The sequence below is a fragment of the Saccostrea cucullata genome, unplaced genomic scaffold (genome assembly GCF_032062105.1).
Source record: "Saccostrea cucullata isolate Sc308-1 unplaced genomic scaffold, CSIRO_AGI_Scuc_v1 ctg1760, whole genome shotgun sequence".
NCBI classification, from domain to species: domain Eukaryota; kingdom Metazoa; phylum Mollusca; class Bivalvia; order Ostreida; family Ostreidae; genus Saccostrea; species Saccostrea cuccullata.
The window spans coordinates 145,725-163,795 of record NW_026920138.1 but is presented as its reverse complement, the minus strand read 5'-3'; the positions used below and the strand labels follow the sequence as shown (position 1 = coordinate 163,795).

General features: G+C 32.4%; 2 protein-coding genes across 3 annotated transcripts; both read right to left on the bottom strand.

Annotated features, from left to right (window-relative positions):
* Positions 1–411: 411 nt before the first annotated feature.
* Positions 412–16,922, bottom strand: LOC134244023 (peroxisomal membrane protein 2-like). The gene is made up of 5 exons (XM_062726279.1): positions 16,691–16,922; positions 14,621–14,728; positions 2,424–2,595; positions 2,196–2,315; positions 412–1,834 (listed from the first exon to the last, which is right to left on the bottom strand). Exons 1-5 carry the CDS (start codon positions 16,795–16,797, stop codon positions 1,742–1,744), a joined length of 600 nt encoding a protein of 199 aa, XP_062582263.1. The 5' UTR covers positions 16,798–16,922; the 3' UTR covers positions 412–1,741.
* Positions 3,988–8,995, bottom strand: LOC134244009 (uncharacterized). Of its 2 annotated transcripts, XM_062726267.1 has the most exons (9): positions 8,012–8,350; positions 7,844–7,923; positions 7,500–7,708; positions 6,877–7,075; positions 6,418–6,640; positions 6,229–6,313; positions 5,437–5,615; positions 5,224–5,270; positions 3,988–5,093 (listed from the first exon to the last, which is right to left on the bottom strand). In XM_062726267.1, the coding sequence occupies exons 1-9, from the start codon at positions 8,179–8,181 to the stop codon at positions 4,321–4,323; spliced, it is 1,965 nt and encodes a 654-aa protein (XP_062582251.1). In that variant the 5' UTR covers positions 8,182–8,350; the 3' UTR covers positions 3,988–4,320. The 2 variants fall into 2 exon arrangements, with proteins under 2 accessions (XP_062582251.1, XP_062582247.1); XM_062726263.1 differs by lacking the exons at positions 3,988–5,093; positions 5,224–5,270; positions 6,229–6,313 and adding an exon at positions 8,755–8,995 and having other exon boundaries at positions 5,479–5,615; positions 6,805–7,075; positions 8,012–8,183.
* Positions 16,923–18,071: the final 1,149 nt, after the last annotated feature.

Below are 18,071 nucleotides of genomic sequence, written 5' to 3'. Positions count from 1 at the left end.
GTATTTAAATTTTTCAGCCTGATATTTCTTAATTTTGTTAAATTTTTTATTGAGTGAAAAATTGCTTTAAAACAGTAAATACATTTCGTTTTACTATGATGCGCGAAATACTGCGCAATGAAAATCCAGGTCAGCCCACATTTAAAATTGGATTTTGTACATGTATCCCTTTATAGTAGTCATCAACTTCATAGATAAAACCAATTATATACATCTATAATCCGAGATTCCTCTGACTCTTACCCCCACTTTTATATTGTGTCTTGTGCGGGGGGAGACTGAGAGTCTCTCAAAATCTGCACTCCCCCTCTCCCTTCCCCTCTCAATGGTTGTCCCTTAAGTGCCATGATTCCTCACAACACTAGTTTAGTGGGTTTTCAGGTGATTTAACAAAAATAAATGTCAAAAGGGTTTATGATATCTTATTTTAATTTATAACATTCTCTAGATTTATACAAAATTAACTTTGCATTTAAACCTATAATCAGGGACTTTATACTATTAAACAGTAAATAGGTCCCTGCTATAATTATATAAAATCACATATAGTTGAATGCATAAAATCAATCAATACACTTGTAAATTGCATTTGAATACAAATTTTAAAATATAACATTATTCGAATAAACACTTAAAAATCATTTCATGATTAGTTAAGCATACAATATACTGGTATTTATACACTAACCATGAAACAATAAAAATATATTCATCAGTCCATAACTGCGTTCCACTGTGTTAACCTTTTTTCTAACAAAAGTGCTTATTTATGTCTTGAAGTAAATAAACCTGAACAGAGTACATCAAAATAGAATAAATGGATTTCACTTTGAGGAAAAGTTATTCATTGCTGCAAAAGAAAAAAAAAGAAAGAAAGAAAAGAAAAAAAAAACGGAACAAAACAAACAATAAATCTAAACCAAAAAATAACAAAATCAAAAGAAAATTAAAAATATATATATATCTGTAGATTCCCAGAACCTATTAAAGGTTAAAGATATGTGTATTAAGTGTGAGGCACAAATCTTATTATAATAGATGAAAATGCAATTTTCAAAAATTATGTCCCTTGGATGCCATCTATTGAATTCTTGTAAACAATCCTTTTATATGAATTAAACAATAAGATGTTCAAAACAAAACAAAAAATTCTCAAAGTAACATTTGAAACCATCTGGTTTTTATCCTTGTTAATGTTATTTGCATTTTCTATTTTGATTTTTTCTCAGGATAGGGTTGTACCAAAAAACATGTAATAAAAAAAATAATGGGTAATAGAATGTTTATTTACTGCATTTTGTCTACATGTTTAGTAGCATTAGTGAAAAGAAGAGAAATTAATATTCTTCCCTCTTTGACTTGAATTTTTGGTTGATCTTGCAAAGGGACATAATATATTTTACTTTTTTGCTCAGTGTGGACTAAACAGACATTACTTCATGTTACTCATCTATCATTAACATTTATATTTCCCATCAAATACCATCTGCAAAATAATGCACCCAGGCAACCTTCATGCATCAATTTAGCAAACATTCTCAGTTAAAGATCAAAATAATGTTCTATAAAACATGATTTTTACATCTTCCAAAAATTATAAAATAATACTGTCCTATAACCAGCATAAAATGTAACAAATATTGGTAATACATGTAATCAAAAAGGGGAACCCTATCTGCCCTGGTTAATAACGTCTAATGGTGATGATGGAATGTAGAGTAGACCTATCCTCTTCGTACTTTTACTGTTTGGCAGCTAGTGCCATCTTCCTTCTCTTTGAGGCCACAAATATAGACCAGACTAAGGCTAACACATTCCCAAATAAAACACGATACTGAAAAAGAGAGGGTTAAATATCATTAAAAATCTATCTATATCAATTTCCCATTTTCACATTTGCACACTGAAGGCCATTTTAGCTAACAATAGCCTTTTTTCTTTGATAATTTTATCTATAGTACAATATAGATTTTACTTCAATACATGTATCATAAAAACCATTAAAGCACAACAATAAGATGTAGCTGCAAAAGTGTAGCCCACTCATTTATTTTATTTTTTTTGAAAAGGGGAGGAAGGGTGGTAAAATTCTAATTTCTTGAAAAGTTTAAGTACAACAAAAATTGCAGAAGGCTAAAATTTTGCAGCTCTATCAGATGAAGTGAGGGGAAAAAACACACATAAAACATGTTTACCTTTGGTGGTACATAGTTGATATTCACATATTGAAACACGGTCCACACCTGTAGATTTAACTTATAGACGGGCCAGAAGGATTCCTTAATTCTGGCTATAGCTGCATGGTGTCCTTGACCCTGTCAATAAAATAAGGTAGATTAAAAATAAAACATAAAAATAATTTTGCTAACAGATAAATGTTAGTTTGTACAATCTACAATGTTATAAATTATGTTTCATCTTACCTCTAAAATCGTGATCACATATAAAAACAACAACAGGAAGGGTGGTGCGAAAATCAATCTGTCCACAATCACTCGCTTGATTCCATCAATAGCTGTTTTCTCTTTCTTTGGTGGCATTATTTTGTCCAGCAAAATGTAAAATTTGTGAATTAAGGGACCACTGACCACAAATCTACAATATACCACATCTTGTTAGAGTTTGCCTGTATATGAGAATATTGACCAAATTATTTAAATTTTTGATTATGGCATTTTAATCAATTGATGTGGTCGAACTCAAACTTTAATAGGTGTCTTCCTTAAGCCATAGGGAATTGCTGCGTAAAATTTCATTGTAAAAGCTCAAAAGCTTCTCAATTAAGATATTGCGCGGAAATGAAAGTGTACAGATGGACGGACAGACAGACCAAATTTTAAAAAATACTGTATCACCCACTTTGTGAAAGTCTTTGGACTTCCATATGGCCTACTAATCATGCATCTTTTTTGCCCTTTTTATACCCCCCCCCCCCCGCTTAAAAAGTGGGAGGGTATATATTAATCGTTAATTCCGTCCGTCTGTCCATCTGTCCGTCCTTCCGTCCGTCTGTTACGCTTTGGGGTACCAATCTCTTATCCGCAACTCCTCTCATACCACTGAATGAAATTCGATGAAACTTGCACAGAATCTTTATTACATATTGCCATTGTGCAACTCCTATTTTACTTTTTGATCCGACACATATTTCGGGCTTTCCGGCCACATCAAAACATGGACTTTGCCATTATAACTATGTGGAGGCGGGGGGTATCATTTAGTGAGCTCATCGCTCACAGTACCTCTAGTTTAAAGTGAATTTTGATTCTTTTCAATGAAGCAATATCATATGGCAAATGATTTAAGGTAGGTCCCTAGTACTGGACCTACTTGTGATTTTTCAAAAAATTGTTCTCAAATGTTTAGATTGTTCATACTAAAGTATGATGAATTGGAAAAAAGAAGGGGTTGTCAATATTATTACTGAGAGAGAGTTTCTCAAACATAGGTACCCCCATTTGTCAATTGACGATATGAGATTCCAATAAAGGTTTCACATAATTTGTACATAAAAACACTATTTTTGATGCAAATGAATGATTTTTCCTATTAAAATCAAAGAAATATATCCAATTAAACAAATTACAGTGAAATTTTATTCTTATTATATTTTCCTTGGTTTTTGGGAACTAAATTGAACAAAATACAACCCTCGACCAGCCCAAAAACTTGGAAGTACAACACTATTAAAATTATTGTAAAAAAAAAATGACTTGTGATTTTTCAGTCAAATTCTCAAATTATGTTCATCTATGACTATTTGTTAAAATTAAATTAAAAAAACAGCACATTGCCAGCATATATTTTTTCTCAGCACCACCATTTATTTACACGTTTTTTGTCAAAATTGAGATTTTTGATAAGTAATTTCAAATGAGGGAAGATAAAAAATCCAGAGCTATTGATGACTTTTATTTCATTTCATAGATGCATAACTGCAAAAGAATAACAACATTTTCTAGAATATAATATAATTTTACAACCTACAATACTTTCTGTGTGCCATTAATTACAGATATATTTCACATACATGTATTATACATGTATCTGTTTTTCAAGTAAATGAAATGAAAATCCACAGTCTAATCAGTCATCAATTTTGAAGCATTACTCTTTCCACTACATTGAGTCAAAATACATCCAATTATGTGTTCAACAGTATACACAAAAAATTAGTATACAACAGAATATTAACAGTCAGCATAAAAAACAAATACAGTCGAACGTTAGGTTGAGTGTTGACTGAAATCTCCCATACAAGTTTTTAGACCTTTATTTTACACACTGTATTGTCTAAATTAAAATAAATACAAACAGTAATCATTCACAGCTATTCAAATATTCAACCAATTTGTTGATTACATTAGATGACTTGGATATTCTAGGCTGCTTTGAACCCGATAATGGTTCACTAAAAACATTTCGTAACCCATTATGTGGATCCCTCTTGTGGATTAGCACCAACTTAGACAAACTAAGAGAATTTGCAATCAACTTCTTTGAAATCATTGAAGATACAATCTTTGCCTTAACAAGGGGCTCTAAAGACTTCTTTGTGGTATAATAATTCAAAGTGAACACATCATTAGCTGAACACAGAGCCAACAACTTCATTTCAAAAAGTTCTCTCAATGCCTTCACATCAGCAATAGCATTATGAGCTTCATAATCTTTTCCAATGAAAGTATTTACAAGAGTGACTTGTTTAAAATCTTTAACATCATCTTTGCTGAAAGATTTCCTAGACACTTGTAAGGTATCTATAAAACCAGTGACAGTGTTAGCAAAACTGTCAAGTAATTTGCATTTGACTAGCTGATTCATTAACACTGGTAGGTCAAAACATTGTATATTGTGCCCAACCAAAATAGGTTTACAATCAACAGTCTTCAAAAATTCTACAAACTGCTGAAGTCCTTCAAAGGGCTCTTTATGGTCCACCTTCTTGCCATTATGCTTCAGAACACCACCAACAAAAGTAAGCCCAGTTGCTGCAGATGCATCAAGACTAATTGGGGACTGCGGTGTCAAGTACATGTTGAACTCTCTCTCTCCACATACAGCTGCAATCTGAACAATGTCCGATGTCCTGGCTGAAATAAATAAAAATAAATATTGAAACTCCCATAGTGTATACTTCTAAGTCAAGTGAAACACAATTCTCTTAACCTTATATAATATATTCCTTAGATATTTCTACAAAGAAAAAAATAGTTCACAAACCTAAACCAGTAGTCTCTAGGTCAAATACCATGTAGGATTTGTTAGTACTCGGTAGTTGATCTAATTTATTCAGAGAAATGTCTTCTAAATCAACTTCTTCGCTCAAACCAATTTTGCTGCTGTATGTATCCGCTGCAATAGAAATGTTTGGAAAAAATGATAGGTAAAAAGAAACATCTAAATTAAGTTTCAGATAGATTGTATTTATCTGACTTACCTTCAAGAACAGATTGTGATGCATCTTTTGAAGACCGCTCTGACTTCAGCTCTAAACGCCTCCGCTTTGTGCTCCGCTTTGCTTGTTGCAATCGCTTCAGCTTCAGTCTGCTTTGTAGGATCCTGGAATGATTGAGGGTGTATCTTCCAGGAGACATTGTCAGCCTTTTATTCACCTGAGAAAAATAACAAATATGAAATTGAAAACTTTTTCTGGAAAAGAAAAAGAAGAATCAACAGATCCTTATCGATATGTAAAACATGTAATAAATTTTTTTTCAAGTAAAGAGATTATATATTTTATGGAGTAAAATATCAAATGTGTCTGCATTAAAATGTATTACAGCAAAACTCGGTTATAACGAAGTCACCGGGACCTATAAAATTGCTTCATATATATGTAATTCTTTATATCCATATAAGAAGTTCATTAAATTTATATAGATGGAGATCCAAGATGACTTCGCTATATTTGCGAATTCGCAATATCTGTGTTCGTACTAAACAAGTTTTACTGTTACAATAAATTCACACATTTTATAGATATAATTCTCTAAAAACTTTTAAAACCCTTGAAAATCAATCACGCATTAAAAATGAAACTGGGTCAAGTAAATAAAAAAAATAAAAATGTAAACAAGACAAGAACAAAAACTACACAAACAAGTTTAGGCTATGTATGGGTATTTTTGATGTTTCCTTTTAAATACTTTACTTTATAGACATTGCCTAAACTGCCATGTGTGAACATCAAAAGAACATCAAAGAACATTTTTTTCATTTGTATACCTCAGTTATATAATTATACCCCTCATTTTTCTGACAGACAGTTGCAGATACTCTACTATGCAGACTGTCTGAACCTCCATAAAACCTATGAACAGTTTAGGTGACAAAGTCTAATTAATAAAAGGTATATGTTTTATCTATGTACATGGTTTTTATCATTTCATAAATTTGAAAATTAAAAATTCTTACATTCTTTTAGGTGCTTTGCTAGAGACCATGTGGTTAAAATTTTCATTCACTTGAGTGGATCCCATCGACACCAACTCGGTTGCCCGGTCTGCATACTTCTCAAACAGTTTTTCTAGAGCTGATCTCAGAGGCTCACTTGTTAGAGGTTTCCCATATGGCAAGTTTTTTGGTTTGTAACCAGTTTGTTCACTCCTGCACCATGTGCCACACATGGAATGGTCCCCTATTTAGATTAAATACACTAATACAAATACAGCATTCATACATTATCATGAACTCAGACCAATTTCTAAATATTTCTAAAAATAATTAGAAAACAAAATTATTTTTCTTGCCAGTGTCAAACATTAAATATGTGTTCATTCTTTTTGCAAGTAGTATTCTTACCATATAAATGAGGAACAATTTTCCCCAGATCATTGGCTAACTTTTCTGGATCTTCAGATGCCTGATGAACACAATATGTAAAGCATCTCTCAATGTGAGTTCTAACTTTAACATTTTTCAATACTTTATGGGTATTGCTGATTTCCACAAGACTTCCAGTAAACCCTTTTTTCATGTGATTGCTGTCCACCTTTTTCTTTATATCTGGATCAACAGTTGCTCTCAATCTGGCTATTGTTGTAGAATCGTTGTCCATTACTAACGTGGTAACCTAACAACATTTTATAATTATAAGCAAAATAAAAAACAGTAATGCATTAGCACTTTCATTTACAATCTTCAGATATTGTATACAGGGTTATTTTTGCCCCATCTTATTTTCGCCCTTTCACACTTGCAAACAATTTTGTCAGGTTTTAAATTCACCTGAACATAGTTTTGGTTAAGAAATTATACTGCCTTCTTTGAATTCTCCCCGTTTTAAATTCGCCCAAATGAGAGAAGGGCGAAAGGGGCAAAAATAAAACGGGGGCAAAAATTTCCCTGTATACAGTATATATAAATATGTAATAAAGATTTCATGGAAGGTGGCATTTTAATTCATAGCACTTTCACCTCTTAGCTCTTCATGGATTTTGAATATTGAATGTACACAGATATATATATAAATTCGAACATATCTATACAATTCATACCTTTTCACCTTGATCTTTTATGCTCTGCACCATCTCGCAAGCCATAGCAGGTTCCATAGATTTGGCTGACCCTGACCAGTTTCGACTGCATTTGTGCTTCCTCACAGGAACATCCTTCCGTTTTGCCAAGTCACATATTCTGCATTTTTTAGATTTTACGGCATAACCAACACATTTCTTGGTTTTTTCCCCAATCAAACTTGCATGTCCTTCAAACATAAAAGAAAATTGTTCAATAGCAGTAAATACTTTGTATTATTTTAGTAATCAGTGAAAAGTCAAAGCATCCAATTCAAATTACTAATTAGGATAATTGATGACTTTTTTTAAACATAAAAAAATACCTGTAAGGCTATTGTAGGCACGCCCAGTACCCCGTTTTTGCCAGGCACCATCGAAGCTGACAGTGAGATTACCATCACTCCTGAAGAAAAATCCAATAATTATCATGCAAGAAATTTCTATTTTTTTTCAATAATTCAAATTATTTTGACAAATACCAATAAACATACTTTTCAACTTCCTCTAATAGACTGGTACGACAACTTTCTTCTGCCATCTTACTCAGTGTACTGCCAACTTCCCTTTCTCTTTCCTTTAGACCTCCCTTCGAAATTCCTGGAATGTTTAGTGCTGCTAAAAAGGCATTTAAATGAGACTCTCCAAAGCCACCATTGATCATTCCTAAAATATTACAAACACAATTATTTAAAACAATAATCAAAGATGAAAACAGGGGTGTGCAATTACCATCTCCCGACGCCTGGGTCTACCAATTTTAGAGGTCGGGCTATCTTAAATCTATACTGCGTTAGCCCGTCACGCTAGTAAATCTTAAACGAAAGTAAACATATATTTACCTTGACTGAATTTAGTTCGAATTAACTTTTCTGTAAAATCAAAAAATCTTAAATTCGTTTTTAACATATATGCATTGTGTGTTCCTATTCGCCAGTCATCTAACTGACAATTATAGTCGATATAAATAGGGGGAAGTACCTGACAATTACAAAGCGCAAACCTTTATTTGTTTTATTTATTTCAACTTTCATGTTTTTTTTAAATCTTTATGTTATACATGTATTGTTGTCAGTAGTTTATGGGCGTGACTGGCAACCACAGGCTAGTAACTTTGTTAGCACAACCGGCTAATCATTTATTTTTGTAATATCTATTGCACACCCCTGATTAAAAACACCAATGTATACAAGTTTATCCAAATTCCAGGTTTATTTGAGAATTATAATACACTTACCTACTGCTACTTTCGTATTAATATCCCATGCTTTTCCTCCCTTTTCTGTTTGATGTTTTTTGCCTGTTGGGACATCATTAAGTAGCCTACACTCCTGGTATCTACACTGTACTTGGAGAATTTGAGCGAGTCCGAATCTAGTCTCTCCAACACAATCAGATAAATGCAAAGGTTGTCCACATCTCTTGCACTCCTTCAAATTATTTGCAAGGATACCAAGTTCGATTATACGTCTACCTTCGCTCCAATCATTTTTACCCGTTGGCTCAACAATTTCTTCTCGAGCAACACGGACATCGCTAGCAAGGGGGTCAACACAGTCATGAACAGAGTGATACACATGGTCTTCGTTCGTAACTGGAGTGATTACAGGTGTTTCAACATTTACTTTAGAAGTATTATCATCACTGCGGTCCCAATATTTTACACACTCTCTCCTCAGGACTTCATTTTGCTTTAAACGAGAGGATTTCACGAATTTCCCCTTCTTATTTCTTGCCGCCATTACTGCGGGATGTTATCGACAAATAATAGTGTTCAAAACCTATCCGGGAGTCCGATCCGGTTATGACGTCACACGACTAGACCCCTACTTTAACAGTATGAACTTGGATTGGACTTTTAAATTGCATGTAATACTACAGTGTATACCTGGTATGACTGTTTGTAATTTAGAAATTTGAGGATATTCAGTTTCATACATCTATAAAGATATATCTAATCTACCTATAAATTATTATATCAATTTTAAAAAAAATCATGTACCCAGTACATGAAATTTTTTCAGGCCTGTAATTAACATTTTACGTTACATGGTGAACCAATAATAATTATAACTGCATCTGTTGTATATATCTTGGACTTTCATGATGAGAAAGAAATGAAGATATTATTAAATTGTTGTTTCCCGTCTAGGACGGGATTCAAAATTACACATATTTCGGGTAGCATTAGTGTTTCACTAATAGTTTTTGTCCCGTTCTGTCTGTCTAATTCACGCTAATGTGAGAACTTTGGATGCCATTTGTATACTTCATAGCAATTGTTAGTTTTCAATATATAGAAACAAATAAAATGCAAAATTTTGGACTTTTTTTCATAAAACAAACATGTAAATCAAAATCAAACATGTTTTAAATATTCTTGTAAGTTTCAACTTAATATAATTTTTTTAAAAATTGAAATTTTAATGAAAATAATCTTAAAAGATTTATGTTAAAGGGGAATAACTTACTCAATGCATTTTGCAAGCATGCACCCACATAGAGATTACCAAATTGTAATCTATAATTAACTGTATAGTTTCTTCCTGAAATCTTATATAATAAATAATGTTGGATTGCATACAATATCTAAACACTCTCAGAGGAATCACTTATGCATTCCTATATATATACATGTACATTTATTATATTGTATATCAATCAAATTTTAAGCATTCAAAATAGTTCTTATTAATCACCCTTTTTTTAACAAATGAAAGGCAAATGACTCCATACAATGTTTATGTAATGTATACAATAAACTTTATTGTTTAATTCATAGTGTTTTGATTATTTGTTATATTCACTCAGGTGACCTATTGCTATCTGTTTTCAGGCTAAGTACATAGTTATGGTTATGATGAGCAAGAATGCCTCTTCTGAAATTGTGAATTTTATGGCCCATGGTCAGGGGTTATGGTGTTAGGGTGGGGCTCTATTGATTATATAGTGAAAATTCTCTGTCTGCCTATATACTAGCTATGATGAGCAAGGGCCCTTCTTCAGAATTGTGAATGTCAAGGCCCCTGGGTCAGGGGTACCACAGAGGAGGGAGGGGGGCTCTACTTATATACTGAAAATGAATTAGTTGTTCAGTTTGAATTGAAATCTGTTCCTTGGTATTAATCGTACGAGGGCTGTTCGGAAATTATTGAGACAATTACATTTACTCCATAAAGGACAGAGATAATTTCATGAAAATTCATCAACATTTCATAAAGAACAAATAAAACACTTACGCAAAATTTCTATATTCCTTTGATAATTAGATAAGGTTTGGTGAAGTGATAAATATGCATATGTCTATCGACCCGGAGCAGCATCGCTACGTTATTTAACGTCAAGTCAGCCCGAGATGGTTTCGCATGTGAAACGATCGGGAAGCGTTTAATACTCTTCTTTCTTTATTATTACATATAACATAACAAAAATCAAACATTCTCTTTTCTTAAACTTTTCTTTAACAAGAGGCCCAGGGGCCTTATAGGTCACCTGAGTATCATGTAACAACTTTCCAGCGATTGTATTTGGTTCGTGTTTTAATCCAAAAGGAATGAAATTCACAAATTTTGAAGGAGGCACCATTGCTTATCAAAGGGCAGATTTCAAAGCATTAATTTATTTTTAGTCAAAGTATCCCCCTGGTACCCCTGACCCAGGGGCCCTGAAATTATCTATTTTGAAAGAGGCCCCTTTCTTCATTATAAGGCCAGCATTTTTTTTTATGTTTAGGTTTAGTTATGAACATGAGAATAAAAAAGTCCCGAAGGAGAAGGAAATAAAAAAAAAATTTTGATAAATCAATTATTAACATTTGTACATTCTTTTTTATGCTATTCTAATAGGCTCCTTACCACTGGACACATGATGCTTAGACTGTAAGCTATAACAGAGACCTAAACAATGTCGCTGGCAATATGCAATAGCTACCACGGGCAGTTTAAAACCTTGGGGAGGAAAATAATTTACAGACAGATACTTTTGAAACGAATACATAATTATCTCACCAGCATGTCATTGTGCAACAAAGTCGTCAGCATTTTATTTGTCCTTTGAACGGGTGAAACGTTTTGAATGGCACTCGTATCGATGAATTTTACACTAAACCAAGCTATCTTCTCAGATCTAGCTTTATTTACCCGCCGTTTCATCTTAAAACCGGAAGTGCGAGTTTGTAAATTTGAAATCTCGATCCCGACTCAAAAATTTGACATCGGAAAGAAAAAAATTGTTTTATTTTTCTCTGAAAATTCAAAACCTTGAATGGAGGGTTTGTAAAACTGAAAATAAAATAAATCCTAGCCTTAAATATGTAATTAGATCATTAGTAAATTAACCAGGAGCAAAGGATAAGATGTTCAAAGAATTCATGCATTTCACTATATAATATAAGCCCCACCCTAAAACATTGGGGCCATAAAATTCACAATTTTGGTAGCACTCTTGCTCATCATAACTATGTACTTAGTTAGTTTATTTAATACCCAGGAGCAGAGAAGAAGATTTTCAAAGAATTCATGTATTTTCACTATATAATCCCTGAACCCCTCACCCTGGGGCCATAAAATTCACAATTTTGGTAGAGGCACTCTTGCTCATCATAACTATGTACTTAGTTGGTTTATTTAATACCCAGGAGCAGAGAAGAAAAATTTCAAAGAAATAATGCATTTTCACTACCTACTTATTTAGCCCCACCCTAGCACTAGAACCCCTGACCCTGGGGCCATGAATTTCACAATTTTGGTAGAGGACTCATTGCTGATTACAATCATGCAAACAGTTTGACTGCTTGATGTCCAGGAGTAAAGAAGAAGATTTTTAAAGATTGCATTAATTTTAGTGGTTTTGGCCCCACCCCTCAGGCCCCAGGGGGGCAGGGATCATGAAATTCACAATTTTTGTTCCCCTTCACCCATAGATGCTTTGTGCCAAATTTGGTTGAAATTGGTTCAGTGGTTGCAGAGAAGAAGCTGAAAATGTTCAAATGTTAACACATGACGGACGACGCACAACGACGGACGAAAACGGATAGCAATAGGTCACCTGAGTTTACTCAGGTGACATAAAAATGTATGTTGTTGCTAACCTGGTATAAAATTTTCATTTGTGAGAAAGGATGACTTGGAATCATGCAATGCCGATTTATACAACGCGTGTCAACGATATTAATACCGTAACCATATCAATACCGTATAACCGTAAGTAATAACTGATGGTCTTCTAGAGCTTTTTATTTTACTGTGGTTGAATTAATTGTTAAAAAATTAATGTATACCAATGAAATAACAAACCCTAAAACGTTATTTTTTTCTTGTTGTTTTTGTTTTAGCAGGTTGTTCAGTGCGGAAAAGTTCTACATTGAGCTACACAAAATTTTAGGTATGCTGGCTGCTCCGTCCTTGACGTCAAAATCTATTTTGTCGTTAGTTACAGATTTCTCTACAGAGATTAATTTTTTTATGATCTCCGTATTTCTGATCAAAATTCTAACAAAGTTGCATAATATGAATTTGAAATAAAGCTTAAAAATTATACACATAAACTGAATTATTTTCGCTTTTATTATGGGTGCGCGAAGAGTTAAAACGTTGGTGATGCATATTTTCAATAGATGATTTCGTGACTGCTCTGGGTACTCCTACTATTGACGCATTTATATACCATTGTAAAGAAAATATTTAATATTTGTAAAATATCTCTTGCTTGTATTAATTCTTAGTATGTGTCAAAAGTACATGCAAATTTTTACCAAAAGACGTTAATTAGAAAGCAAAATATACACAATGTCTCAATAATTTCCGAACAGCCCTCGTACATTTCTGATAAGAAGAGTGCCTATTCCAAAATTAAGAAATGTGTGGACCTAGGGTCACGGATTCATGTGTGGTAGGGGCAGTACTGATTATTACTGATTTGTTGAAATGCATTTTCCCCCTACCCTGCCCATGGGTATTAAGTAACCAAACTAAGCTTTTGCTAAATATATAGTTATGGTGCCTCTTACAAAATTGTGAATGTCATGGTGTCTAGTTTAAAACATGAACCAAGTTCAATCCTTGGAAAGTTGTTGCATGAAGCTCAAGTGACCTTTAAGGCCCATATGTCTCTTGTTTTTTGAGCAGCATGTCTATTGAGCATTTCTCCTATTAGGGATGTACATGTAATACTATTATACTGCATCTGTAAAGTTTGTATAATATAAGCAATTTTTGACATATAATTCTTCAGCTTAATGTGAATAACATGCTATATAATTTTTAATATGTAATATTACTTATAACCATTCAAAGAAATATCCCAAAAACTTTTTACCCATGTGTATTACCCAAGACAGGAGCTTTCTAATTAATATACTATAATTTTTGATCCCATATGATCTAGACCTTGAAGTTTTACCTACTTTTTAAAATTGTTATCTTTCCTAATAACTTTTGATTGAGTAGAGATAGTGCTTTCATATTCATCATGTACATTACTTGTGACAAGATATTTCTGAGCTTGCTATGATTTTTTATGCCTTGACCATGCACGACTTCATGTTTAACCTAATTTTCCAAAATGCTAGTTTTTTGTGATTACTTTTGAATGACATACAATATGCCATAAATAATGGCATCCCATCCACTATAAATCAAGACACCAAAAGCAGGGTACCACAATTTTTTAATTTACTTGTATGTGTTGTACTCAGAAAATGTTTCAACAAAATGAAAATACTGAGGAAAGATGGAAATATGTTAAGAGTCATGTATTTGTGTATAAATGGCATGTTAATTTGATTCGTTTATGAGTACTGTAGTATTGACTTTGTATCAGATGATGCTCAGACTGTGATGAAAAATCTTATTAAAAGGTAGCTGCAGATCTGTAGCTCTCTGGTTGAAAAAATTCGGATCTCTGGTTTGTCTATCCCAATTTTTTCAACCAGAGAGCTACAGATCTACAGCTAATTAAAAGGAAATAGTAATTCTAAAATAATGAATAATAAAAAATCTGCAAAATGGAAAAAATAAAAAATAGAAAATAAAACCCGCCCGCCTGCCTCGATTTTTAAAAAAATCCGGATGAGAATCTAGGAATTTTTTTTATTATGGCCTTACCCAAATGCTGCATAAGCTGCCACACTTCTCCACACAATTTTGCCTCCATTCTGAGGATTGGGAACAATCAGCTGTGATGCAAGACTTCCAATTGATGCAATGACGCCACTGAAGTTTCAATGAATATTTAAGTTAAGGTAAGTCACTCCTGAAATTTGTTATATCAAGGATTTTTTGAGAAGTATATTTTGGATTAGTATTCATAAAGTGTAACTCAAAATCGCAAAGAAAATAGGGGGTCAGTGTGCATCCTACTGATCTACGGTACATTTAAGTTGACCTTTTTGCACTTAAATTTCATCTCTTTGATTAATTACTTTAACCCTTATTATATTTGATTAGATGTAAGCATGGCAATAAATTTAATCTAATTTTACGTAAAATAGTTTGATTAATATATATTATTAAACAAATCTTGCAAATTAATGCGCGTAAATTATTGTGTGACCTTTTTGCACTAAAAAAATAACATATTTGGGGTATTAAAAAACTTAATAGGCAATAAAAAAATTTCTTATATCAAACTTTTTACGACTTGAGTGCTGATCAGTCACAAGTATCGAGTAGTTTAAAATAATGAAAGAAAAAGGTGGGGTCAGTGATGTTAATTTTGAAATATTTGTCAAAATATGTTATTTTCAGGCAAAAAATGGTGTAAATTTGACCTTGACTTCTTTAATATATTTTCACTTTTTGGAAAAGTTTGTTGAGGGAAGGTGTAAAACTAAGTCTAAAAATATAAATTAAGACCTATATTAAATATTTTTAGCAATATCAAAACGGAAAATATTCTCCGAGTAAAATTATGTGAGGTTAAATTTCCATTACATTAAATTTTATAAATGTGCAGATTTGCAGAATTTTCTGCTAAATATCCTTCCACCAAAAGAAATAGTCCCTCATAAATCTTGCTTCTTTGTAGATTTTTGAGCAATTTTTTCATTGAATGTTAAAAAATTTACATTGTTGAATTTAAATATGTTATAAAAATTGAATTTTTAAAAGTAGTTTTGAAGTAAAAGCTTCTGCGTGAACTTTTCTAAAAAGCTGACGAGTGACTTACCTTAAATTGAATTTAATACATTTAAAATTGGATTTTGTACATGTTTAACTTTAAACATCAACTTCATATTATATGAAACCAATTATGTAAGTCTATAATCCGTGGTTCTTCTGACTCTAATTTCCACTTTTATATTGTAAATATAAAAATAAAAAATGGGGTTAGAGTCAGAGAAATCTTCCTGCACAAGTCAACTCGTAATATAAAAACTAGGGCTGTGACGATATATCAAAAGATATCGATAATATTGATTCTGTGTGAGGACGATACACATATTGATACATTTAAAGAAATAATCATCACAAAAAAATTCTGATGTCTGCTTTTCTTTGTTTATTTAATATTTGGGATTTTATAATAATATGCAAAATAAATATTTAAGCTAAATATAAATGTAGATATTAAATAATAATTAACAACACTTGAGTAAAATGTACATTTTTTTTACAATAACATATAAACAACTATTTTGAATAAATTATTCTAAATCTTATTTGCAAAGAAATATTTTGTTTATTTCAATGCCAAAAAAGATTTAATAACCCAATTAAACATATCATTTTGGCTTGAATATTGTGATACGTATCGATGTAGAAAAAGTTGTATCGTCCCAGCCCTATTAAAAACGGGGGCTTATAAGAATTCTGAGGAATCTTCCTGCACACGAATGTGACGGTATAATATAAAAATGAAGGTTAGAGTCGGAGAAATCTTTTCGCACAAATCATATTACTAAATAAAAGCGGGGGTTAGAGTAGGAGGAATCTCGGATTAGTAAGTCTACAATCTGTAAAACTTACACCAAACTCCAAAGAAAGTGAAAGTAGTCATCAGCACATTGATTAAGGGTTAAAACACCTTAGTAAATACTAATTTTTCAAAGAAAGTTTAACCTTATGGAAATATATTGAACTTAGATGTAAGGTTCCTTGATTATCCATATGAAAAATAAACTTAAAATAGACGTTGAGATGTTGTACACAGCTGGTAAAAGTATAAGTTTTTACCTTGTTACAGCTTTAGTCAACAATGGTTTGGTATGCAGAGCCTTGAGGTAGGCAGCGAGCGCCTTCTCCAGTGGATTCTGGTCTCCTTTGTCTTTACTTAGGCTCATTTTAATTCCTTTCGATGTCTGTGTAAAAATTACTCGAGTTATCAAAGATCCTCCTTTTGCTCATTCCCGTTTCTGACCTCTCATGGGCGCAGACATGTTACATCTCGGAAAATCTCGCGATTTACTTCGTTCGGAATTCCTCTTGAATTATCATTGATTCATGAATGAAAAACTAAGAATGTTCCGTATTAATTTATTTGGGCAGCCATTGCAATAAAAACTGTCTTCTGGACGAGGATGAAAATCACGTATTTTGTCCATGTTTGCTCGTCTTCGCTGGGAAATCAGACATGTTTGCCATCATAATCCTCGTCTTTACAACAGGGATAGGTTCAGGTTGGTATAGACTCTCAGCTGTTCACAGAAAAGCATATTGTAACTAACCAGTCAGGGGTGGTACTGAAATCAGTCATTTTTGAAAATGATGATTTTCAGTCATTAAATTGATTTTTAATAATGATGGAAATTCATCTTTTTTTAGTAAAATGATGAAAAACAGTCATTTCTATTTTGAAATTTATTTTAGAAATAGAGTTATCTCTGATATTAAGAATGACTGTTTTTCATCATTTTTTATCAAATTGTTAGGTCTGGGCGCACTTAATTATCTCATTAGTTTTACAGGGCGCACTAAATTATTTTGGTTTCAATTACTTGTCAAGATGTTTCTCTACACAAGGGTCTATGGCAGGATAGTGTACTATATCTAATTACTGTAGTAAATGGGATGGGAAAATTGACTTGAGAATGGAAATATGATGAAAAGACGTCATATTTACAAAAATCAGAAAATTGTGTACATTATATACTTAGAAGAAATGACCATTATCAATCATTTTCAAAAATGACTGATTTCAGTACCACCCCTGACTGCTAACAGTAACACAATGTCAAGATACCAGGATACTCATCAATCTGTGTAAATTTGTCTTTTTTCTGTGTTTGATATTGGGGAAAATGTTGTTGTAAATATTAAGAATAATCGCTGTTTTCTTTTATTTACGTGGGCTTGTTTGTAAATAAAAAAATTGTCTTCATGATATGAATCATATTAAAAAAGACAACCCATTCATCAAAATACACTAAAATTATTCAACCAACTATATTTAATAGTTTACGCTGTATTTTATTAATTCATGCATTGAACAAAGACCTATACAACCTATACAACAACCACAATTTATTAAGAAGGTTCAGATTTTGTATCAACATGACAGGGGATCTGATACATTGACAGTTCACCTGATCATTGATGGGGCAAACACAGCTGTGTA

Excerpts from the sequence above, each read along its gene's own strand:
- LOC134244009 (XM_062726267.1), bottom strand. The coding sequence starts at position 8,181 with ATGATCAATGGTGGCTTTGGAGAGTCTCATTTAAATGCCTTTTTAGCA. Across the intron at positions 7,924-8,011 it reads CTATTAGAGGAAGTTGAAAA|GAGTGATGGTAATCTCACTG; the intron begins GTATGTTTATTG and ends ATTTTTCTTCAG. Across the intron at positions 5,094-5,223 it reads CCTAGAGACTACTGGTTTAG|CCAGGACATCGGACATTGTT; the intron begins GTTTGTGAACTA and ends TATTTATTTCAG.
- LOC134244023 (XM_062726279.1), bottom strand. The coding sequence starts at position 16,797 with ATGAGCCTAAGTAAAGACAAAGGAGACCAGAATCCACTGGAGAAGGCG. Across the intron at positions 14,729-16,690 it reads TTGACTAAAGCTGTAACAAG|TGGCGTCATTGCATCAATTG; the intron begins GTAAAAACTTAT and ends TTGAAACTTCAG. Across the intron at positions 2,316-2,423 it reads ATGTGATCACGATTTTAGAG|GGTCAAGGACACCATGCAGC; the intron begins GTAAGATGAAAC and ends TTTTATTGACAG.